This window comes from Amblyomma maculatum, chromosome 6 (genome assembly GCF_055883805.1).
Source record: "Amblyomma maculatum isolate TAMU_Amacu chromosome 6, ASM5588380v1, whole genome shotgun sequence".
NCBI lineage: Eukaryota > Metazoa > Arthropoda > Arachnida > Ixodida > Ixodidae > Amblyomma > Amblyomma maculatum.
In genome coordinates this window covers 18795378-18818221 of record NC_139349.1, presented here as the reverse complement: position 1 = coordinate 18818221, position 22844 = coordinate 18795378, and the positions used below count along the sequence as shown (strand labels likewise).

Sequence of the window (22844 nt, the reverse complement as noted above, 5' to 3'; positions counted from 1 at the left end):
TACTTTACATTTTGACAACAGAAGCCCATGTACAGCTCAACCTGGCTTTTTCATTTGTCTTCATCGAATGTTTAGCGGTGAGGCATGTGCTTGCTCATGGTGTATACTACTTCACTTGCGTTTTGGATTTTTGTGATTTCTTGTTTACTGTTACTTTTTTTTTTTGTCAATGCTTTGTTAGGAGAGAAAACTGGTACACGTGTATATGACATTTTGACTTCGGCTGAGTCACATGTTATGAAAATGTGCATAAATTCCTCCGTTTTCCAATAAACCTCAGTTGACAGTCAGTGCTGTGTTCATCTCCCTACCTCTGACCACATCTATCTCAATCTCAAAGACCTCATTCCAATATAGTAACATGCACAAGTATTGATACAGTCATAAATTTATTACAATGAATAAGACTTTGCTGTCAACCATGATGAACTTGACTTTCTGCAACATCTAACGTCGAAGTGAAAGTGATCGCTCCTTCTGCTTATATGCTTCGCTTATTATTAAGGAGATTATTGAGTTGGTTAAGACCTCAAGGCAGAATATTAGTTTAAATAGTTTAGTCACACAAACAAAAAAACACGGGAAAGAAATTATAACCGAGTTTTTTCTTGGTTGAAGTGCCGTACAGGGGAAGAAAGTAATCATATTTACACAGGTGGAAACAGGCTCAAGCATTTTAGAGCAGCTCAGGGAGCAGTAATAAAGTAACTTCGGAGCAGCTTTGAAGCAATAAAGCGAGAGTTTTGGAGCAATCACATTATGTCTTGGAGCAAGATTCTTTACTCGCTTTTAATAATAGAATTCTAGCTTCCTCACTTAACTCTTTGACTGTCGAATATTCCGGAAAAAAAAAAAAAAAAAATCACCTCCAGTGTCGAGCTATTTCAAACACCATGCGTTTAGCGCAATACCTGTACTGCAGATGCTGCGGGACGGCATGCGGCCGCAGCACTTGTACAGCAAAACCAGTCAAAGGGTTAAATAGCAGCAAATGGAATGCTGTCTTCTACACTTCATTGAAGATCGTTTAACTAAGAGATTTATACTGTTTTGTAAGATTCAAAGGTGGACTTCACCACTTTGATGCACTCAAGTATTGCCAATAAGTTTGAAGTCACATCAATGAACAGTACATTTCTGCTTTCTATCTTGTGCATATTCTTTTTGATCCTGCGCCTGTGCAGATAAATTTCTGGGTACTGGCCAGTAAGGCCTTCAGGGAAGATAGGTGGCACTTTAAGTATAGCCTTTTTCCCCTTCAAATTCATTACTTTATGGCCCTCTGTGGCTGCTGAAATTATTGCTTGAGCTATCTTAGTTTCAACACACTGGCAATAGGCCCTGTATATGACTTTCCAACACTTTTGAAAACACATTTAGTGACTGGCACCTAAGTGGCATCACCTCCATAAGAGTTCCAAGTGTGCTTTTGTCTGTTGTAGGCATGACAGGCTAGATGGTGAAGCACCTGCTTGTATTCACAGCAGAATCGCTAGAAACAAACCGTGTAGTTCATTGCAGCTGGACAAGTTTCTAATGGCTCGTAGTCATCATCATTGGCCAAGCTATATCAACTGCAAGGTGAAGGCCTCTCCCATACTCCTCTACCTGTGCTAGCTGCATCCACTTTACTCCTGCCAACTTTTTAACCTCATCCGCTCACCTAACTTTCTGCTGTCCCCTGCGACGATTTGCTTCCCTTGGAATCGTTTATTACCCTAAGCGAACATCAGTTGTCCTCTCTACGCATTACATGCCCTGCCCATGCCCATTTCATCTCCTTGATTTCCACTAGAATGTAATTAACTCATTATTTCTCTAACTCACTCTATGTGCTTCCTATTTTTTAACGTTACACCTACCATTTTTCATTCCATAGTCATCTGCGTTGTCTTCAACTTAAATAGAACCCTTTTCATTAGCCTCCATGATTCAGCTCCATAGGTGAGTAAGTGTAAGATGCAACTGCTGTATACTTTCCTCTTGAGCAATACCGGTAAGATACTAGAATACTTACCAAATCCACTCCATCCCAATCTTATTCTTCTAGTTATTTCCCTTTCATGATCTAGATCTGCGGTTACTACCTGTCCTAAGCAAACATATTCGTCTACCACTTACAGTGCTTCGCTACCTCGTAGTAGTTTGGTGCGCCTGCTTCACTTGCTGATCTCATTTCCCTCACCACAGGCGATTCAAAAGGCCGGGAGTAGGTGCTATATCAAGTGCACAGAACATTTTCCGTAACGAATTCCTCAAATTTGCTTATAAGCAAACATTATGCTGCATACTAAAAGTAATATTAAAATTTTATATGTATTAGGCTCCGGTGACATGCATTACACCTCTGCTACCGGTGTGCTGCCATCGTTTTGACTACACCAGCCACATACCCTGTATACAGAACTCATAACAGACCATTGCCCAGCTGCGCTTCTCATAGTCGCTTAACTTAATTGTCTCGGATTGCGATTCTTGCTGTCAATACCAGTAATGGCCCACTGTGCGGCAAAACCGTGCTCCACTAAATTTAATGTCAGAACATTGATGCAGTCAAGTTGGAGCAATTTTGGAGCAGGGAAAGCAGGCTGGAGCAGAATGAAGCAGCACTTCCACCCCTGCATTGAGGATGAATGCAAATAAAGGAATACTGCAATCAAATTCTAAATTCTAAGTTCATTCTAAGTTCAAAAGACAAGCCACCATGCCAGTGTTATCACTCAGTATCCTAATTTCTAAGTTCAATATCACAGGAAAGACAGCTTAACACCGTTCAACATGATCCAGTTACATATATATATATTCCTGCCGAACATAATCACAGTTCCCATATTGTAAGGAATCTTTATCAACCATGCTTTTATTTATGTGTTTATTGATACCTCAGAGGTCCTAATGCAAGACTTTACAGAAGGAATGGGCTTGTGCACAGTGATAAATGGCGACAGGCTAGTGGTATACATGGCTATGATTAGACAGGTTCTTCGATGGCAGTATTGAAGCTTACAGGATCACTGATGAGGGATGATTCCAGTTGTGAACAGTGCTTGCGAAGAATGACTCATGAAATGTAGTTGGGCGGGCATGCGGTGAAACGCCACTTTTACGATGACCTGTGCGAGGTGTTCTATACACAGGTTAGCCGAGACGACTGCCATGAGGTCTTGTATGAAAAGCTTGTGATAAAGGCAGGGGCATGAAGTACAGTGATGAGAACAGAGACTGTAACAGAGATTTCATGGCAGAGATGCTGAAGGAGTATTTGAGGGAATGAAGCTGGTGGCATGGTTTTGAACAGGCTCATAAGGTTCAGTAAAATTACAGTAGTGTGGATCAACTATATCACTGGCATATTAAAGTTGTGATCACACAAGGATTTTGTAATCTAGTAATTTTACACAAGAAGGTGCCAGCCATGGGTAGGTTACGATAGAGGTATCCAACAGTTTTATTAGAGTAATTAGTTACATGGCTTACAAGGTAAGACAATGTTAAGCCATTAGTGAGGTGAACACCAAAGTACTTAAACGAATTCTTTGAAAAAGTAATACTAGTGTTAATTTTGTAAGTAGGATGTGTTGTTTTGGCAGTGGTGAGAAGAAATCAACAGTTTAAAGATTCTCAGGGACGGAGGCCACATAGCACATCACTATTGTATGCAAATTAGATATAGATATAAGGCAGAGGCGTCGGATGAGTTGGTTACAGAGCAGCGAAGTACACAGTCATCAACTAAAATGTGGATGGTAGAAGTTACTGAAGGGAGATTGTTGAGTAAGGGACAGTGCTTTGTGGAACACATAGCTGAAAGAAAACTTTGAAAAAAAGGACTGAGTATTAGCAGTATAAAAACCGCGAGCGGTCGGTCAGAAAGCCTTGGATCAAACTAGTGGATAGAGGTTTGTTCAATTCAGGCAGCTTCAGCAGAATGCGGGCAACGTGAAAAATGCGTGCAGACAGGCGACGCAACTTGAGAAAAGCGGTAAAAGAAAATCCAGTACCGAACCTGCTGGATATTTTTTTTGAAGTTAATATTGGGATATATTGAGGGCGAAAGGCACCATTTCGGCTCCATCTTAGTGCCTATACCCTGTGTGATTCAGGGAACGTAGGAACGGGTGAATGCTAAATATTTTTAACACACTCTTGTACACTACGCGAACGCGCACACCTCGTGAATAACGCGAAATAGAAGTGTCCTTTCGCTAAGGCAGTTTTGGGAAAACTGCTCGCAGCTTCGAAAAGACCCGTTTTATCTGGAGTGCCCGGCATTGCAAAAGAAAGAGCACATAAACACCCTTCCAGAATCAGCCAAGCGATCACATACGGTGATTACATAAAAATCGCAACCTTCAAAACGAAAGCCAAGACCACCTACACGTTGAGAATATTTTTCTTCTATGGCAGCACAAACCAAATCACGATCCCCATACACAGGCGTTTTACATACGCTCTTGGTTTCTAGTATGCCACACTGTGCACCACTCATGCTTCAAAAATAAATCCAAGATGCCCTGTTCGTGAAGCAACACGCAAATATGATTTGTTGCAGAATGAACGGAGAGACCGACGGGGTCCGCAGGTCGGAGCACTCTTTCAACTTCCGTGGATGCACGAAGCCTCTACTCTCTACTGCGTCTATCGCCTCTGTCGTTACTAACGTAATCCATGAAGAAACTGCAAGATGAGCACTGAGGCACGAAATGTGCACGGCGCAAAAATCGCGATTCACACGACCACACATTCCAAACGTCGTTTACAAACACACGACACGTGATCTGCCTTTGGCTTTCCTGCAAAAACCCCAATCCGAAAATAATAAACAAAGCCAAGCCAATCCATGGGTTGCAATAACGATTTGCTTATTTTCACCCGGTTGCACCAAGCTTCTAGCTTATTCCAACCGGGTCGCAGCAACGCCGGCCCTGAAGCAATTTCTTAGAATCCATATCCATATCCAAAACACGAAACTGTGCCACAGTTTAGGTTCACGGGCATGGTGTTGCTTTCCGCTGATAGAATTTTATAACGTGGTTTTATTCTGCTGGAAAATGACATCCGGTGATTCATCACACTGGTCCAACCCGTTTTCTCGTTAATCGAGTTATTACCTAGCCCACTGCTCTTGTGTGCGTTACGATCATCTCGTTGCCAGTTTCCGGAAATAATCGCCCTTTCGGTATGTTGTCATGCATGTATAATTTTACCTGCCGCATTACTGATGTTTCTTTCATGCCCTTCAATTCATAACTGTGCTCATATTCTCTTCCCAGAACGTCGTGTTTAATTTCACTTAGGTGAATTGTTGTGACATACCGTAGCTGCAAGGCATGTGAATAACATTCGTAATAACATCATTGTCGTAGCTCATGCACATCCTACCAGTATACGTGACATTCTGACATGTTAATCAGCATCGTTTAGAGTATTGTGACAGATTTGCAGTTCATGTATATGGGACGTAAGTGATCACAATGGGCTTGCTCGATCCTTAGCTTAATGCGTCAATCCGTTCGCGTGTCAGGCTGTTAACTGGCGCGGTTGTTTTGCGCATGTTTTGAGGCCGAGAAGTTGACTTTACTGTATGCGTCGAGTGGTATATTTTCATGTTTGTGTTGCAGTGCGAGCATTTTGCCGCATGGGCAAGTGTTCGTTGACCTTTCTGCCTGCACTTTTTGTAACAATTGCTGTGCGTCGTCAGCTCTAGAGAGCTGACGTTAGCTGACCGTTTGAAATGCGTACACAAGCACCGAGCCTGTTGAGGAACGATGATGAAAAACAGCGTTATAGCATTATTACCGACGTTTCAGTGGGGCTAAAAGAATGAAGTACCCTGAAGCGTTAAAAACTGCTTTTCCTACAGGTCACAAGATCTGCTTACGACGTCATGACGCAGCGCCGGCTGCCGAGCACGGCCGCGACGGCGCGCGAAGTCAAAACTGGCCCGGCCACCACGGTGGTGGACAAGCAACTCATGGGCGAAGAACACTGCAGCCTGCAAGTCGCATTCGAGGAACTACAGTGTCACTTGAGACAGTCACGCGACGAGATTGCTCGGCTCGAGCGAGTTAAAGCCAAGCTCAGGGCCGAGGTTGACGCCAAGACCATCAGCTTGGGATACCTCCAACAGAAGCTGGACAAACGCGATCAGGAGGCGGAGGAGTTGAGGTTGAAGGTAAAATTACCTTGACATCTACTACAACTGTAACAAAGGAAGCATCACAGCAGCAGATTAACTCAGTTCCGCTGTATTCAAACACAACTCAAGAAAGGGCAGCTTTTGCCCCTCAGAGAACTACCTGCAGTCAGTGGCGTCAACCGATTGTTATTATTGATCCTCTTGGACCTATTAATGGGACAACACATGATGTGGCAGATGAAAGGGGATTCATCATGCTTTAATTGGATTAACCACAGCATTACGAGGATCGGTCAACACCATTGACTGAGGGGCCTTCGTTTAGAGGCATCTGTTGTCTTTTTTTTCTCGATTCGTGTCTGACTATAGCACACTAGAGTTGGAATGAAATGCTGAACTGCATACAAGGCTACTTGCAAAAGTAATCAAACAGAAAATGCATGGAAGCACCATAATGTTGATCCGGCTTTAGCACTTCTAATTCGCGATTTATGTCACCCGCCAAATGGCACGGCATACGTTGTTGTTCTTGAAGACTTTAAAGGATTAAGAAAAACTCATTCAGTAGCTTTGTTATCTCTTCTAGAACATATAATGCTACTGCTTTATTCGTAAGAATATTTTGCTTGTTTAGGAATGCCATTTCTACTCATTATGAAGCTTTATGAAAGAATTGCTTGGGAATATTTTCCAGTTAGCATATTTCTGCAATGAATAGATTGGCTTCATTTTCTTGTTGAAAAGCTTTTGCAGTGCCATCATTTTGATAATAATCACTCATATTTCTTTTTGCAGTATATCTAGAGTTGATTCAGTGCATCCAGCATGTCGCAGCAGTGCTAAGAAATAAAATGGGACTTTTTTAGTACTCATTATTTATTATTTACTTTTTTAGTACTTTTTTGTTTGTCCTGAACTGCTGTCATGTACCATAAGAGGTAAAAATGCCATAATTAAAGATTTGTTTTTCTCAAACTTTTGTCATGAGCCATAACAGGCAGAAATGCCATATCTAAAGGTTCGCAACTGATTTTCACCTCCTCTGCGCATCTGCATTTCAATGTTGTTAAGATATGTTTATCATGGTCAGGTATCGAGGTTGATACCCTGTGGTCAGCGTCAGAAAGCTATAACTACTGAGCAACTGGAGAAGCTGATAAATAGTAGCCTCAACACTGCTGAATCAACACCTATTACTGTTGTTAAGAGGGAAAAAAAGGCAACATTGACATGAGTGATACTTACATTGGTGGATTTCTCTCTTAGAGAACACAACTATATAAAAATCTTCTTTGAAGGCAGATTTCCTGCGTTCCTCAATGGCGACTCCACCGGGTCATTTTGTCCCTTTTTGCGATGCACACCAAGGCTCAGTGCTGTCAGCAACGTTATTTAATATTATGCGAGATAGTACTGAGCTCGTTGGGCTAAGAAACCATTACCATCGCCTTCCAGAATTGTCGGCGAAAAACTTGGCATTGTTTTGAACATGTTGGAAAATTATGTACATGATTTCGTATAAAAATTACGAAGCAACCGCTCATTGTGCAGCGTTCAGGGTTGTGTCATACCATTTAGCATCTCATTAGCATCCATCTATTAGGCTAGTTTGCGGTAGGGATTCTAACCAACGGCATTTGTACTTCAATTTGCATGGCATTAATTGGAAGTCTAGGTATTCGCCAAGAAGCGAGACAGATACTGTACCTTCCTTTTCCGAAAAACTAACTTAAACAAAAATATTTTAAAAATCCATGAAATGAAAAGGTAGTGTTAAATGTGCTGTTGCATCTACTCTTACGGCAAAGCTTGAGTATCCTTCCAAATTTTGCCTTCATTGCCCTTGCATGATGTTCCTGACACTATGTTTTTACTATATGCTGATGATATCATAGTATGGAGCATTCAATATGACCTTCAGACTAAAGCGGTGGCCCTGCAGTCAGCCTTGGATATTACCACTAGTTATGCTGTATGTATCAGATCACGGCTTTTCTTGAGCAAAACTATGTTCACGTCAGTTTCCAACTACTGGGAACAGCGTAAGTTTGCTGCAATTCAGTTTGGCTCTAAAAATCTGTAGCCCGACCGCAAGAATGTTTGAAATCCATCAGTCAGAAATGGCTTTCTCCAGCTAAAAAGCAGGCGATGCAGACATTGGGCCTTATCAGACGTGAATTTTTCCCAAAACTGATGGCGCTTGTTCCCATATTTGCCAACGTTTGGTGAGAGCGGTCTTCATACATCATGTCTTTATCAACCATGGTTCCAGCACTTAACTAGAGCTCAGTGGGATCGTCTGAAAGTTGCCATTCGAGAAGCTTTGAGAACCTTCCATGCATCACACCGATCTCGGCACTTAAAGGGCCACTGTCCAGGGAAGGCCCTTTTAAACAAAGGAGCACAGTGTTTCGATCAGGTACCGGAGATAGTCTGTGCAAAATGCTACAGTGACACGCGCGCCGCAAAGCATCGAAAATACAATTCAAAGCTCTCTCATGCTCTTCTTTGGGAAGCCAGCTTCCCCGTTTCCTGCGCTGGCCCGACGGGCCACAATAATGACGTACGTACCGCGAATGACGTTCATTGGTCCGTCTCGCTGACTGACGGGAGAAGGATGGGTGTCTACCGCTCGCTGCGCGCTTTTCCCTCGCCACGGCCAGACTGAATCCAGCGGCGCGTGCTCCCTCGGCCGCTTTTTTTTTTTTTTTTTTTTTTTTCTTTTTGCGCTCGCAGAGTGCCACGTCCCACCTCCCGCCAAACGCGGAGGAGGAAGGGGAATTTGTCTAGCGGAGGCTAGACGACCTCGGGCAGGAGAGTGAAAAACCTTTGCGAGGGAACGGAAGGAGAGAAGCATGACAGAATCGGGTGATTGCGGTGGCTGTAACTGCGTTATTAGTTACTCTTTTCAAAAACATTTTGCGGCCTTGCGTTCTAGGGGCGAAGTCTCACAGTCACCGGGGAAGGAAATATTTTCGATCGGAGGGTGGACAGTGGGACAGTTCGGCACACCAGCTTAGCTGGCGTAGCAGCATCCTTTTGCACTCACCGCTAGCAATCCAGGCACATGGTCCGTCATACGTCATAGTGTCGCCACTGCTGCCAGTCATTCCTCCATAGGAATATTGTTACATTTGGTGGAGAGTGTGGTTTCGATTCTCCGCCATCGCCACGCCATTGACACACCCCTGGAGCCTCGTCATAGCCGCCGCCTTGCTGGACTTTCTACCACGTCTCCGCCGACTGAGTCTAGCTCTGTGCTTTTCACCACTTCAAGTCAGGCGAATTCCGGCCCTTTTCCACAATACCGGGAGCCCCGCCCTTTCCCTGGCGCGACGGAAGAAGAGTCCTCCGCCACTACCAACGGGTGAGCCGTTACAACCGTTGGGACTCCGCCACTCAACTTGACAACGTAGTGTTTTTCCTGACCGACACTGCCCTTATCTGGTTTGAAAATCACGAGGACATGCTGACAACATGGGAGCGTTTTGTCACTGAACTTAAGCAGTGTTTCGGCGACTCATCAGCGAGCAAGAAACTGGCCGAGCAAACCCTCGCCCATCGTGCCCAACTACCCAGCGAGATGTGTACTACCTACACCGAGGATGTGCTCATATTGTGCAAGACCATCGACTCTCGTATGTCGGATGAGGACAAAGTAGGACATCTTTTGAAGGGCATTGGATAGGATGTTTACAACTTTCTCATTACCAAAGATGATATCTCAACTCTCTCTGTTGTCCTTCGTCACATCTGCACATTTGAAGCGCTGAAGACCCGTCGAATAACGCCCAAGTTTGGAAGACCGGCCAATGTGAAAACTGTCGCCAGCGTTGACGAGCATGTCTCCACTGATCTAACTTCGACTATTCGGCAGATCATTCGTGAAGAACTACTTCGGCTCGATTCCCACGGCCGGCACACCTCACCAGTGTTCTGCCGCTCATCTTTTCCGAGGGAACCTGCCTACACACTCGAATCGCAGTCCGAATATTCTTCTGTCCGAACAGCACACCCTGCCTCTTCCAATGAATGGTCGCGCCAACATTTCGCCAACCCTGTGTCTTCCAGACATTCTGATCAGCGTAATGACCTTCGCTCATCAAGACCTAAGTGACCACTCAGGCTTGCAGATCAGCGAGACCCTGGCTATTATCGTCATCCTGACATTGAGGGCTTTGAGGATCAAACCCTTCTCCGTCCTGCTCCTGTCTGTTACCGGTGCGACATCCCTGGCCATATCTTAATGCCGCCATCGTCCACTATCACGGTATAACTGACCCACGTACCTAGACATGACAAGTGGTTACCCAGTTGACTCCCCTCGGTACTGGCCACCTCCTCCACAGAGCCAGTTTCAGCCCGGTGGCGTGCGCAACCGCTCTCCGGCTTCTAACAGGAGTCTGACTCCACCACCTGCGTTTCGTGCCCGCTGTTCGCTGTCCCAGCGCCATCACTCCCAGTCACCACCGCCGGAAAACTAGGCGCTGCGGCCGATGCAGGTGAGGCCGCCGGAGAATGATTGCTACTCGCTGAAATACCTCCTTCTATGACTATGCTCAACAATTAGATTCGTTAGTCTGTTGACTGTATTTTCACAATGGCTTTAGTGGACACGGGTGCGACTATTTCAATTATAAGCTTATAAGCTTATATGGTGCAGTAGCACGAAGAAGAAGTGTGTGCGCATTTAGGTGCCGTCTGGCTTGGGTGCACTTGTTTTGTGTGAGTAACGTTGGTTTACACAGTAACATCAATAGCGTTACAATATTATCCAGCTGAGCGATTACAAACCTACTGATCTGTGTCGACCAACCTCATCTTATGTAGCACTGTTCCTCATGTGTGTATCATGTAACAAGATACCTATGTGTAGATGTCGGCATCCAGAGCTACAAAATGACATCTGTTGGTCGAATATTTAGAGGAATCCCCCAAGGTGGAGTAGATTTGTAATAAGGAAGTAATTACTTAAATTACATAGTGTAGCCGTATGGCTGCGCTTGGATGAATGTAAATGAGTAATTGCTCTTATTACAAATCTACTCCACCTTGGGAAATTCGCCTAGATATTCGACCAATACCAGTCCCATTTTGAGTTATTGATCAATTCACTATCGTCCGATGTGCTGACCATCCTTGTTAGCTCAGTTGGTAGAGCGACTGTCGTGGAAAGGTGGTGGTCCCGGGCTCGATCCCGGGATTGGGGCGAATTTTTTTTAACTACGAAGTTTCTGAGAAAGCTGTAGAGCTTTCCTTGCAGCCGTATAGCTACGCTTGGGTGGATGTCTTTGAGCAATTACTCCCTTATTCAAAATGACAACTGCTCTTTACTGTCCCTTCCCTATTGACCTGCACTTAATAAAACGTCCTGGTTTAAATTTGCAGAATCTCCTTCTTCCTTCTGTGCCGAGCTGGTTACTATCCAAGATGCGTTTTACCATGTAGCCTCCATTACCTTGCTTCGTACAGCTCACATTGTTGTTTGCATACACGCCTTTTAAGCAATGCGCTAAATCTGGTGCACTGCACATCCCATTCAAATTGAATGGGTCCCACATGACCTGCTGAGTCCACAAAGCTCTGCAAATTCCTCAACATGCCTGGTGACACTGCCCTCATCAGTACCTTGATTCCTCGGCATAAATGATGCTACCCTCCTCATAAGAAAGGAACACCTCTAACGCCGTACACATGCTCTCATCTCTCTATGTGCAGTAACCTTCCGCTGCAGTCTCGCCTATGCCTATATAGGAAGTTGTACTTCAGAGGATTTGGGTCAGGGTTGCCCTAACTTCCGCCGTCACTCAGACGCAGCCTCAATTTTGATGCTTATCGGTATTAATCCACACTTAGGGTGTTCTGCCTGCAACTCCCAAAATGCTGCAGCATATACTGGCCACTTGTGGATTTGCTTGGTGCTGAAGCCAACGAACATTTGGCGCCTGGCAGCAGCGGGTGTCCTGCCGAGCAACCAATTCTTATATATTGCTTGGACGCAGGGGCCACATCGTTGCTCACTCTACTTCATTTGTTCAGTCAACATTTTGCATTTATTTAACACTACCCCCCCCCCCCCCCCCCACACACACACACACTTTCCTTTAACGACTTCCTTTATGCTCTGAGGCCATAAGCAATATAATAGAGGAAATTTGGTACAAAAGAACCTTACGCTACCCTCTTTTACCACGTTAAACATTGAAATTGAATATCTGCCTGCTTGTGCTTTCTATGCAGCTTGAAAATGAGACCCAGAGGAATGCTGACCTCGCTCAGCAGCTTGCAGAAGCCCAAAAGGCAAATGCCGGACACTTCGGATCGTATGCATGGCCACACGGCACAAAGAAGCAGGCCTTTCGTTACCCTGTTGAAGTGAGCACTCAGGATGCGGACCCAGAGGATACTTCAGTGTGGTGAGGTTTGCCGCTGGCACTTCCTAATCATTTGCAGAGGGGTAGTCATTGTAAACATTCTTGGCTCAGCATTGTTGTGTAGATACTGAGAAATTCACTTGGTGTTAAAAAAAGCTGTACTGTTAGGTCATTTATGGCTATCATAAAGCTGGTGTGGTGCAGTACACAATTAGACCTCATGTATTTCATTTACAGAATGCAGAAACAGAAAAGATCTTGGCACCACTAACCAGCATCAATGCTGTGTACTAGCTATACATGGTGCAATAACACCTTGCATGCTACTGTCATTGTGCCGTCTTAAGCTGATTGGCTTAGCCATTGTCTGGTGCAGTTACGTAAGCCATCATGGCCAAGCCAAGCCTAGCGCTTGACACCTACCGCAATGAGTTCCACCCAGAATTCACCTCCAGTTTCAGCAACATTATAGTTGATGGCGCATGCAGTATTGTAGTGTAAGAGCACAGCCTACGGAAAGTTCCATTTTGAAGTTGCTTTCCTCGTTAAGATGCATTCTAGTGCAGTTTGAAAGCGGTAAACATGGCTAAATTTTTTAAACTACCTGAGTAGCATATGGAGATGTCTTTAAAGGGCCCCAGAAATGCTGCTTGTGGTAATATTCCAGTGCAAAAAATCCATAGAGATTGTCTTCAATTTCAGTCATATTTAAAAGCCTTGCACAGAGCCTGTACTTTAAGCAGGTGGGAGAGGGCACGATGGGGTGCTGTCATGACTTGTTTTCTTCTTGCACACCAGCATGGGCCGAGTTGAGTGGGGCGAGGAGGAGCATCATTTTCGACTGCCTATATGTTAGGTGCTAATGAAGATAGATTAAAATTTTTTTGTTATGAAGACAATTGATGGGATACTTACTGCTAGTGCACTTTTTCTAGTTTTATTAAACAGCTTTTAATGGTCCCTTTAATCTCCATTTAAGGCTCAGCAGATAACTCCGTACTGTCGGATTCACTTGCTTTAGTCATGTCTCTCTGGTTCCCACTTACCTCGATACATGTTTATTATGAATGCAGAGTGTTTGTTTATTGACATGCAGTATCGTACCGACCTATCAGCACCTTGCTAACTGTGCATAGTCAATCAAAGCAAGAGTGAAATGCCTGCAATTTTTATCACAGATGTCAGAGTAGGCAGATGAAAAGGAAGAAAAATAAAAGTGCCAAGCCTGCAACACAATTAAGATGACAGAGTGTAATCCCTTTAGTTGAAACTAATGTTCATACCCCTGCAAATTCAAATTACCAAGAGTGTGCTGCATGGACCCTTAACGAGGGCCGACCAAATGCTACATTGTGGCCAGCAGTGAGTTTTATATTTGTCATCCTCCGGCATGTAGGTATGTAAAATGAATTAAAAGCCATTGAAGTTCATTGTTTTGTATGAGTAAATTAAAACGCATTCAAATGTTGCATTTACACTGCACCTGTCCTGTGTTAATGCTGTAAGAAAGCACACTTTATTATGCACTACATTGTTAGTGGCTCTGAGTGCTTTACATCGTCAGACACCAGCATTGCCATATCACTATGATGCAATAGCACTATGGAATACCCAGCCAAACACCATCTTACCATGAAGTTCCGGGAAAAGGTAATGAAAAGCTAATTGTTCATGCGGATGATCATTTCCACTATAATTCATCTTGTGTTTCAAACAGCTGATTGTTGTTACTGCTCATTTTGGACGTTATGCCTTTTATGCTGCATTTATTTATGTGTTACATGTGTGTTCTTTTTTTCTTATTTTTTTACTTTATGCATTTAACTTTACTCTTCGGCTTCATTCAACTGTCGTGTATTGTTATCGTTTCTTATTGGTTTTGCTTACCCAACCGTTCTTTGTTTTGATGTGTTCTTGTTATTGTTGAGTTTACTTACGTGAAGCCCTGGGGCCATTAAAGGAAAAATAAATTGAATTAAATTTATTTGGCAGGTTTCTAGGCCTGAAGCTACAGATGTGGCTTGTTTATATTGGCCACATTACAAATGGGCCACCTGCTGTTTTTACAGGCAGTAGCATAGAAATGTTGCAATTCTTGGTAAACTGTCAGTAATAGCCAGAGAGTGCAGCTAATGGTCTAATGGTTGGTGGCCGCTGCACCTGTCAACACCAACTCTGCTGGGAGTCCGGTCACATTTGGTTGCTGCAGCAGGATTCTTCTGCCAGGACTATGCAAAAGAGCAACAGCAGGGTCATTTCTCATGACCAAGAACAACACACCTTTTGTTGGTGCTGTGTGGAGGTGGCAGAGTCTGCTTCTTAGTTCCTGTAGTGCAATTAAGAGGACATTGATTTGGGCTAGATGGTTCATGTTTAGGAGAAGAGGTTATAGCGCATTTACTCAAAGACACACGAAAAGAATCAACACAGGACAGGCGCTTTGTCCTGTGTCGATTCTTTCCACGTGTGTACATATTTGACTATAGTAGAAAGTAGCGAATGCACTATAATTTTTTCTCCGGTAGCGCAGTCTGGCCACGTCTGTCAGATAAAATATGTCATTCAACTTCATGCAGTTGTCCCAGCTGTTGTAGCAGCTCAACTGCTTGTAGGAGGCAAGCCAGCCCTCCATGTCAACAAACCATTGAAAACTCTCGGTTCCTGCTGTCAAAGAGTGCCAGGGCACACAGAGAGCATAGAAAAATGTATTTGTTCGCTTGCTTCGTTGGTCTTCCGCTGCTTCCACCAAGCCGATACAGTGTTTATTCACTGGGAAGATTGCTTGATAAGAGCTGGGAAAATGGCAATCTGAGCTCAGCAAGTCAGTGCCTGATGGAATGCCATGCAATGGTGGTGCAGCTGTCACCGCTGTCTATCATCCTTGTTGCAATGCATAAAACATTGCTAAATTTGGATCACTATGCCATATTCATATTGAATAAAGTTGGATTTCTTCTCTCTCATACTGTTTCAGTTTCAACAACTAAGCTATGGATGTGACATTGAAAGGTCAGTATGGGTCTCGTGAGGCGTGAAAAAAGCTGCTATATTTAGTTTCTTGAGGCAGGCCGCTTTTAGCTTTGCAGTAATTTAAAACAATGAAGCAGCGATTATATTGCCGTTTTTTCATGCCTTGTGTGACCTATACTCACCTTTGATGTTAAATCCATTGGACAGCTGTTGAAACCAAAGCTCAATCAGCATCAGAGAAGGAAACCAGATTTGAATTGTTTAGCAATCACAGGCAAATCCCACATGGTGGCCTATATATAGAACCTCGTATTGAATGTCGTACGCATTATTGCAAAGAAGAAAACATATAACTAATATTTGCTGTCTATACTCCTTCAGCGTAACAAATGTGGCTGTCATTTTGTAAATGCCTAAACGTTGGAGAGCTGGAAAGGACTTTGGGAGAGTGAAGGAATCATATCTGAGAAGAGAGCAATGGCACCTGTAATGTGCCTCATTAATTAAGGCTATGCAGAACTATGCAAGTTCAATGTGGGATTCCTAATAAGGAGATGAATCAGTAAAGCTATTTGCATGTAAGAACATGTTGTGCGGTTTATGGGAATCTGTTTTCTTCTGCTGTGCTTGTTGTTTTGTTGGCTGTCATGATAGGCCGGTATGTACGGCTTGACCACTATTTCTGCATTGTGCATTTCTGCATGGGTCTCTGGACCCATTCTAATGGAAGGCCAGCACTGAAAAAGTACCGGTAACAAAAGTATTGACCAATTGCCACTAATTTTGACCTAAGTGTGTACTGCACTCCAACTTTATGGTTGTCTTTGGCACATAACAACCACAGTCGAATTGTGCGCCATAAAACCCCATATAACTAACTAACCAACTTTATTGCAATGGTGAGGCATTGAGGTGCACATAGGTAAGGCCTTACATGCCTGCTGGTGACTGTCAGTATGTATTAATACTATATTAAGGTTTCATTCACCATAGAAAACATTAATCTGAGCATGGATAATTCAGGTAATTCAAAATATGGCTCATACAAATTGCCTGGAATGCAGCAAGCTGTGAAAAGAAAAGGACAGGTATGACACTAAAAGACAAGATTTCATGGTCCAGGGTTCAATCATGATTTAGTAGTGTTGCAGTGGTAGCAAGAGAAAAAAAATTGACATGGTTAGGGCATGTAATACAAAAGCCAGGTAACTGATGATCATCAGTGCTAATAGACTGGATTTCGAGAAAATGCAAGTGCACCAGGGGATGGCAGAAAATCAAGTGGGCGAATGGTGTGCTTCCGGGGTTAAGGCGGCCACCATTGGTACAGGACAGTGTTAATGCGAGAGATATGGAAAGGGCCTTTGTCCTGTAAGGCTGTAGGCCATACTCAGGCTGATGGTGGTGGTGACAAATTCAGGATTGTTTTTCATACCTGGACCAAATGAAATCAACTGCGCCTGAATGCAAACATCATGTCAAGCCATAGTCGTTTTGGGCATTTGTTTGTAAACCTCCAGTTGTAATGCCATTTGTGACCACAGAAACGGAACTAGGAATTGAAAAAGGTTGCGCATGCTTAAGTAACAACGCGGCAATGTGGCACTACTGTCTTTGCATTCTTGACCAAGAGGACTGAGTTTGTTTTCCTCGTTTTCGCCTTGCAGGACATTGGATGGCATGTCGCAGCTGCTGATGGCCAGAATGCAGCAGGAGATGAAAAGCTTGGAAGATCTCGGGAGAGAAGTGATGGAGGACCTTCCGGCCAGTAATAGCATGAGGACAGCCTTACAAGACCAAGTCCGGTCACCGACTCTTGCCAAAGGAGAAACAAGGCCCGACGTAGACAGCGGGAGACAGCAGCCGCAAGGTGGTGACATGCAGGTCGCAATGCAGCTTATCGCCTCCTTGACCACACAGTTGAACACAGCCAGAGAGAAGCTGATGGGCCAGAGGGCAGCTCTTCTCTCCACTCTGGCAAGGCTCAGAGGTAAGTAATGGCTGCCCACACCCGTACATTTCATTTGACTTCTTATTCCCACCAGTGACCAGATGTGACGGTATGATCGGTGTCAGACTTAGCAGTGCACTTTTTTACGAGCAGAGCGACAAATGGCCGTTTCTGCTAGGTTCTGGAGGCAAAGCTTGCATCGAATGTAGGAATCACCCCGCCGGGGTGGCGCAGTGGTTACAACGCTCGACTACTGTTCCCAAGGACGCGGGATCGAATCCCGGCCTCGGCGGCAGCTTTTCGATGGAGGCGAAAAGCAAGGCGTCCGTGTGCTGTGCGATGTCAGCGCACGTTAAAGAACCCCAGGTGGTCGAAATTTCTGGAGTCCTCCACTACGGCGTCTCTCATAGCCTGAGTTGCTTTGGGACGTTAAACCCCACAAACCAACCAACCGAATGTAGGAATCGCATGAACCTAGGACGCAAGCGTGTTACCTGGAAAGCAGGACTGCTGTCTGCCTGTTGAAGCACACTGCTCAAATGCTCCATGCAGCTGTTAATGACAACTGTTCATGCTTAACTGCTACTCAGTTTCAGCCTGCCTGTCAGTATAGTCAAGCGCAGTATGAAAGACAAAATGTGAGCACATTTAATCTAACCACCGTGAAAATACTGCTTTTATCTTGGGAATGCATTATGTGTCAGAAGTACGCAATTATAAAAATATACAGTATAGAAAGTTGGTCTTCAGACATGATGAAACACGCAGCTCAATAGACGACAGTGTACAGAATATTCTGATTAATACAACAACTGTAGCGCTGTTCGCAGTCATCTCCGAACCTTTTTCCAGTAGCTCTAATCCCAAAGAACAAACACGCTCGCTTTTCACTGTGTACTGTGTTCTTATGCTTTCCGTGAGAGAGCTTTATGTGCAACTATATTTTTCTCTTATTCTGCAAAGGTGTGAAACGATTTCATATTAAAAGATGCAACCTGCGATTATTTCGTTCCATTGGCAACCATATTAGATGTGCCTGCACCTTGGTGCACTCCATCAATTTCACACGCCAGCCCTTGTCAGTTCTACTGTTGCTGCGTTTCCTCTTTTTTTCTTTGATATATGAATTCATTTATTGAATAGTTAACTCCGTGCTTATGTTGCCTCAATAGCACAATCACTCTCACCTACACAAGGGCGGTAGTCTACAATGAAATTGTCATTACCAAACAAAGCAGCATACTGTCCTTTGCGCTGAGGTGAGGTGTGATGACTTTTTCGTCGATAGAGGACTTCACCAAGTGAACAACTTGTCGTAGAATAGGCGAGTTCTGTTTGCCATTGAGACGGGGCAGCGACCAACATTTTGCAGCCGTCATTCAACGCATGTGTTGTTGCTATTGTGGACAACACTGAAGTAGTTATGCCAATGGGCAGAGGTGAGCAGTCACGCGGTCATTAAATCCTGCAGAAGAAAAAGTTTCTACATTCAAGCTCCGGAGCAGTGCATAGCACAATATCATACTGATTCAGTACAGAATAAATGCTGGCCTGTCATTTTCCGGCTTGTGCTTGCAAACAACACAGACTAATTTATACATGTTTAAACAAGTGAAGGTGTCACTCAGCCAACTTCTTCGTCACCGGCTCCTACTAAATAGGCATGTTAGGTACAATTCCATGAACTTGATCTTGCTCCCTCAACTGTGTGCTGAAAACTGACCACATAACCTCGCTTCCTGCCCATTCCCAGCATGTTCTCAGAGCGTACCATCTTTTGGACCCAACTCTGAGCTTACAGTGAGCTCGGACGCGTACGTCTGGCATTGAGACATTGATAAAACAACTGAGAGAAGCAAAGGTAGCATTTCACTGCCACCACAGTCACAGATCACAATGTGCAGAGCAAGAAACACGATATTCATTATTTAAGGCAAATATCTAACACAACTGACAACATTCAATGTACAGAGTCAAGAAAAAAAAAAAAGATACAGCTTTCCCGATTACAACAAATTTGCTAGGCATGTCTAATTACGGGAGCCATAATGCTCTTGCGTTAAAAGCTGTCACCGAGTGTGGTTCTGCGCTGTCTACAGCTTGTTTTTCTTCTGGCTCTTTCACAGATAGCCAGCCGCACAGACAAGGGGAACAACGCTCCAGCCGGCCAGCATTCAGTGGACCCAGACCTTCGGACGAGAGCTTCCGTGTCTACTTCACGCAGCAGCTTTCGGCCAGCAGCCCCAACATGGAGGTCGCCCCAGGAATGCTGCCAGAAGAGGAGCTGGAAAGGGTGTGTCCCATATGCGAGGTTCTCTTCCCACGACGCATCTCTCAGGATGATTTTGAAGGTCACGTGCTGGAGCACCTCTCGGGGCATGCGCTGGTGCTTGATCCAGCACAGTAGGTCCCATGAAGAAAAAAAGCCCCTTTTCTTTTATGTTCTACCTATTCTTTCACTAGAGTTTATTTCCCTATAATGAACAGAGTTCACAGTGGCGAGCATGAGGAAAAGTATTACTGGCAAGCATAATATGACCTCTGTGACACAGATTAATGCACCAAGCAGTGAACTGAAATGTAAAATGTACAGACAGGCCTCTGTTATAGTTAACACTGTGCCAACATTGCATTTAGCTGCTTGCTCTGTATGTCACGTGCTCATTTTTGACTTGCGTTAAGAGTAGACCACCCCAATTACACATGTCAGTGCAGTGTTATACGCAGTTGCATTTGACAGGGCCAAACCAGGGCTACACTTGTGCTGCTGAAACACACCTGTGAGTGAGTCGAGCTTTAGTTTATGTGTATGCATATATATATGTATATATAAATATGCTATATAAATATGCTATATATATATATATATATGTGTGCATACGAATGTTTATACATTGGACAAGTCACCTTTCATTGAAGCAGTAACACACACGTGCACCTCTTCTTGTTTTCTCCGATCATACTTGTGCTTCGAAGGTTCCCTTATGTCTACACACTAAGGGGTTGCCATCCACATCATAAAAAGTGGAATTATACCGTGTGTTAGATGCTTCCTTGGCTGACATATTATACTGCCGTTTAAGTTGACATACATAAAAAGGGAAGAGAGATGAAGTTTAATTTTCCACGCCTAGCCCGTTGCTCTAGCCAGAGGGCTCAAACAGGAAAGACAGGTTTCTTAACAATACACCATGTTTATATGCTGACTGCCATTCCACTACATACTATAGTGTGGTATAAAATTGGTAGAAATTTTGTGTGTGTTCCAACAAACTGTGCAAATATTCTACAGGGTGCCCCATATAGCATGAACAGGTGGTTTGTTAAAAAAAAAAAAAAAAAAAAAAAAAGAAGAAGAAGGAAGGGATTGTTGCTCAAATGAAGCCGTGTAGTGTTGCTGGCAGTTACTTTTTACTTTGAAGTAAGTTAACTAGTTTGAGCTATTACTCAAATTTTGCTCCCGCTTTTGGGTTTGTGTCTGGCATCTTTCTGAAGGCTTCTCTGTCTCCCGCAGTTCAGAAATTGATAGATGCTCCAATTCATTCCACAAGTACTATGCTTCACCTTTCAACGCTAACATTTGCTGCAGTATCAGATGTGCTCTATGCTTTTTTATTTTACAGCTATTGTTACACGAGATGTTGCGTATGTATGGCCAATTACAAATTGTGTTATGTCCACTGTTAAAATTATTCCTTGCTTCATGTTTGTGCAACCAGTCACACCTGTGTGGAGTGTGCAAATAATAAATAGTACTACACAGCAGAGCGACGTGATAACAGCTTTTTGCCACCTTCCACGTAATCATAGCCACGTAGCCACAAAGAAAGTCAGCTGACTTATTGAAAAGCAAATGTTCAGTTGCAGAGACAAGCACGTATCTAGGGCGTTTAGGGTGTACAAGTGATGTGAAACCTTGATTTTTTGCACATATCATTAGCATAACCGTGCATGTGTTCATGTTATATAAGAGAGACAGAAACATGCGAGCCCTATACTGCCTTTAGTCGAACATTTGGAGGACACCAAGCTGCTGCGGCAATTTTTTATAACTGCCAAAGCAAAAATGCAAATTCAAGAGTGCAGGCACTCTTTTATTCTTTCTTTTAATAAATAAAGATGCAACATCACAGTGTTTGTTTTGCATGTGCTTAGTTAGGGTTAGTTTTTGTAATTTCTTTTTCTTAGTCCTTGCTAAATGAGTGTTTGTGTACTCCTGTTCAACCTGGGTCTCTGTACTCTCAACACCATGTATGAAAATGATTTTTCATGCATTTTCAGGCAACTTTAAAAGGGGTTTGCACAGATTTTGTTTTCTTGGAAAACCTGGTAAACGGAGTCTCTGTATTTTAATGGCGACATCAACACATTAAAAACGATTGCATAGGCACTTATTCACATAATTCTGGGTAGAATAATGTTGTTGGTAAGCTTAAATTATACAATGTTACCTACATTTACGTGCATGGTCAGTACTGTCACATACTGGGGCATATTTGATTATGTTGTGACGATATCTTCTATACTATCTAGTTTACAAGCTTAAAATAGGCAGTGCTTCATAAATATTACATACAATATTTTCTTTACAGTGCTGGCACTAGTTTCTTTCTCATGTATTTTGGCTTGTGTGTGTTGCCAAAAGCTGATAATTTATTTTTGTCATCACTTTTTTTGCAGTTAAAGGCTGATAATTAACTAGAAACTCAAGCGTAAGGTTTTGTCTGAACATTCTCATTTTTCTTTTTGCATGTCATTTTGAAACATCCTCAGTTCAGAAAATGTGCTTTGAATGTGGAACCTATTATCAGCCTTTAGCAGTGTTTCTTTGAAATGGTTGTGATGTCATAAAAGGGGGAAAGGTACAGCTAATATTGTTGGATACCGCAATAAAAGATTAAAGAAAGACCTTCATGCAAACATGTCCTGTGCCTGTTGTGTTCGAATGACATACTATATAATGTATGCTCAGCAGAATATGAAAACTGCGTGGCATTCACAATGTATCCAGTACAATGTGGGAATTCACTTATAAACTATATACTATACCAGTTTTTCCCACAATCCACTTGGTTGTCCATGTTTTTCAATGGGCTGTGCATCATTCCAAAAATATTCCCTTGTTTTTGGACTGTACAAAAAGAAGAAAGCACGCTGGAATGAGGCCCTGAAAAGGCAACGCGCCAGAGAGACCGATGAAGAACGGCCTTTATTTGGAGAAACGCACAATGTGCTTAACACAAGCTTAGCAATGAGCATAGCCATGTACAGGAAGCTTTCTTCCCTCCAGGGCTAACCAGTTAAACCACCAGCTAATTTTATTGCGAAAGCAATACTACACTAGGTTTCGAGCCTTCAGCGTAGCGTGGTCTGGTAGTTACGCTTTACACCACGTGACTACCGACGCCAT

General features: G+C 43.4%; 1 protein-coding gene across 1 annotated transcript; it reads left to right on the top strand.

Moving 5' to 3' along the window:
* Positions 1–4942: 4942 nt before the first annotated feature.
* LOC146185185 (uncharacterized) lies at positions 4943–22354 on the top strand. Its single transcript, XM_084606161.1, has 5 exons — positions 4943–5179; positions 5864–6175; positions 12380–12555; positions 17151–17473; positions 19561–22354. The coding sequence occupies exons 2-5, from the start codon at positions 5888–5890 to the stop codon at positions 19839–19841; spliced, it is 1068 nt and encodes a 355-aa protein (XP_084462287.1). The 5' UTR covers positions 4943–5179; positions 5864–5887; the 3' UTR covers positions 19842–22354.
* Positions 22355–22844: the final 490 nt, after the last annotated feature.

Bases quoted from the DNA above. Each gene is read 5' to 3' on its own strand.
- LOC146185185 (XM_084606161.1), top strand. From the start codon at position 5,888: ATGACGCAGCGCCGGCTGCCGAGCACGGCCGCGACGGCGCGCGAAGTC. The intron at 6,176-12,379 runs GTAAAATTACCT...CTTTCTATGCAG, and splicing joins CGGAGGAGTTGAGGTTGAAG to CTTGAAAATGAGACCCAGAG. The intron at 12,556-17,150 runs GTGAGGTTTGCC...TTCGCCTTGCAG, and splicing joins CCAGAGGATACTTCAGTGTG to GACATTGGATGGCATGTCGC.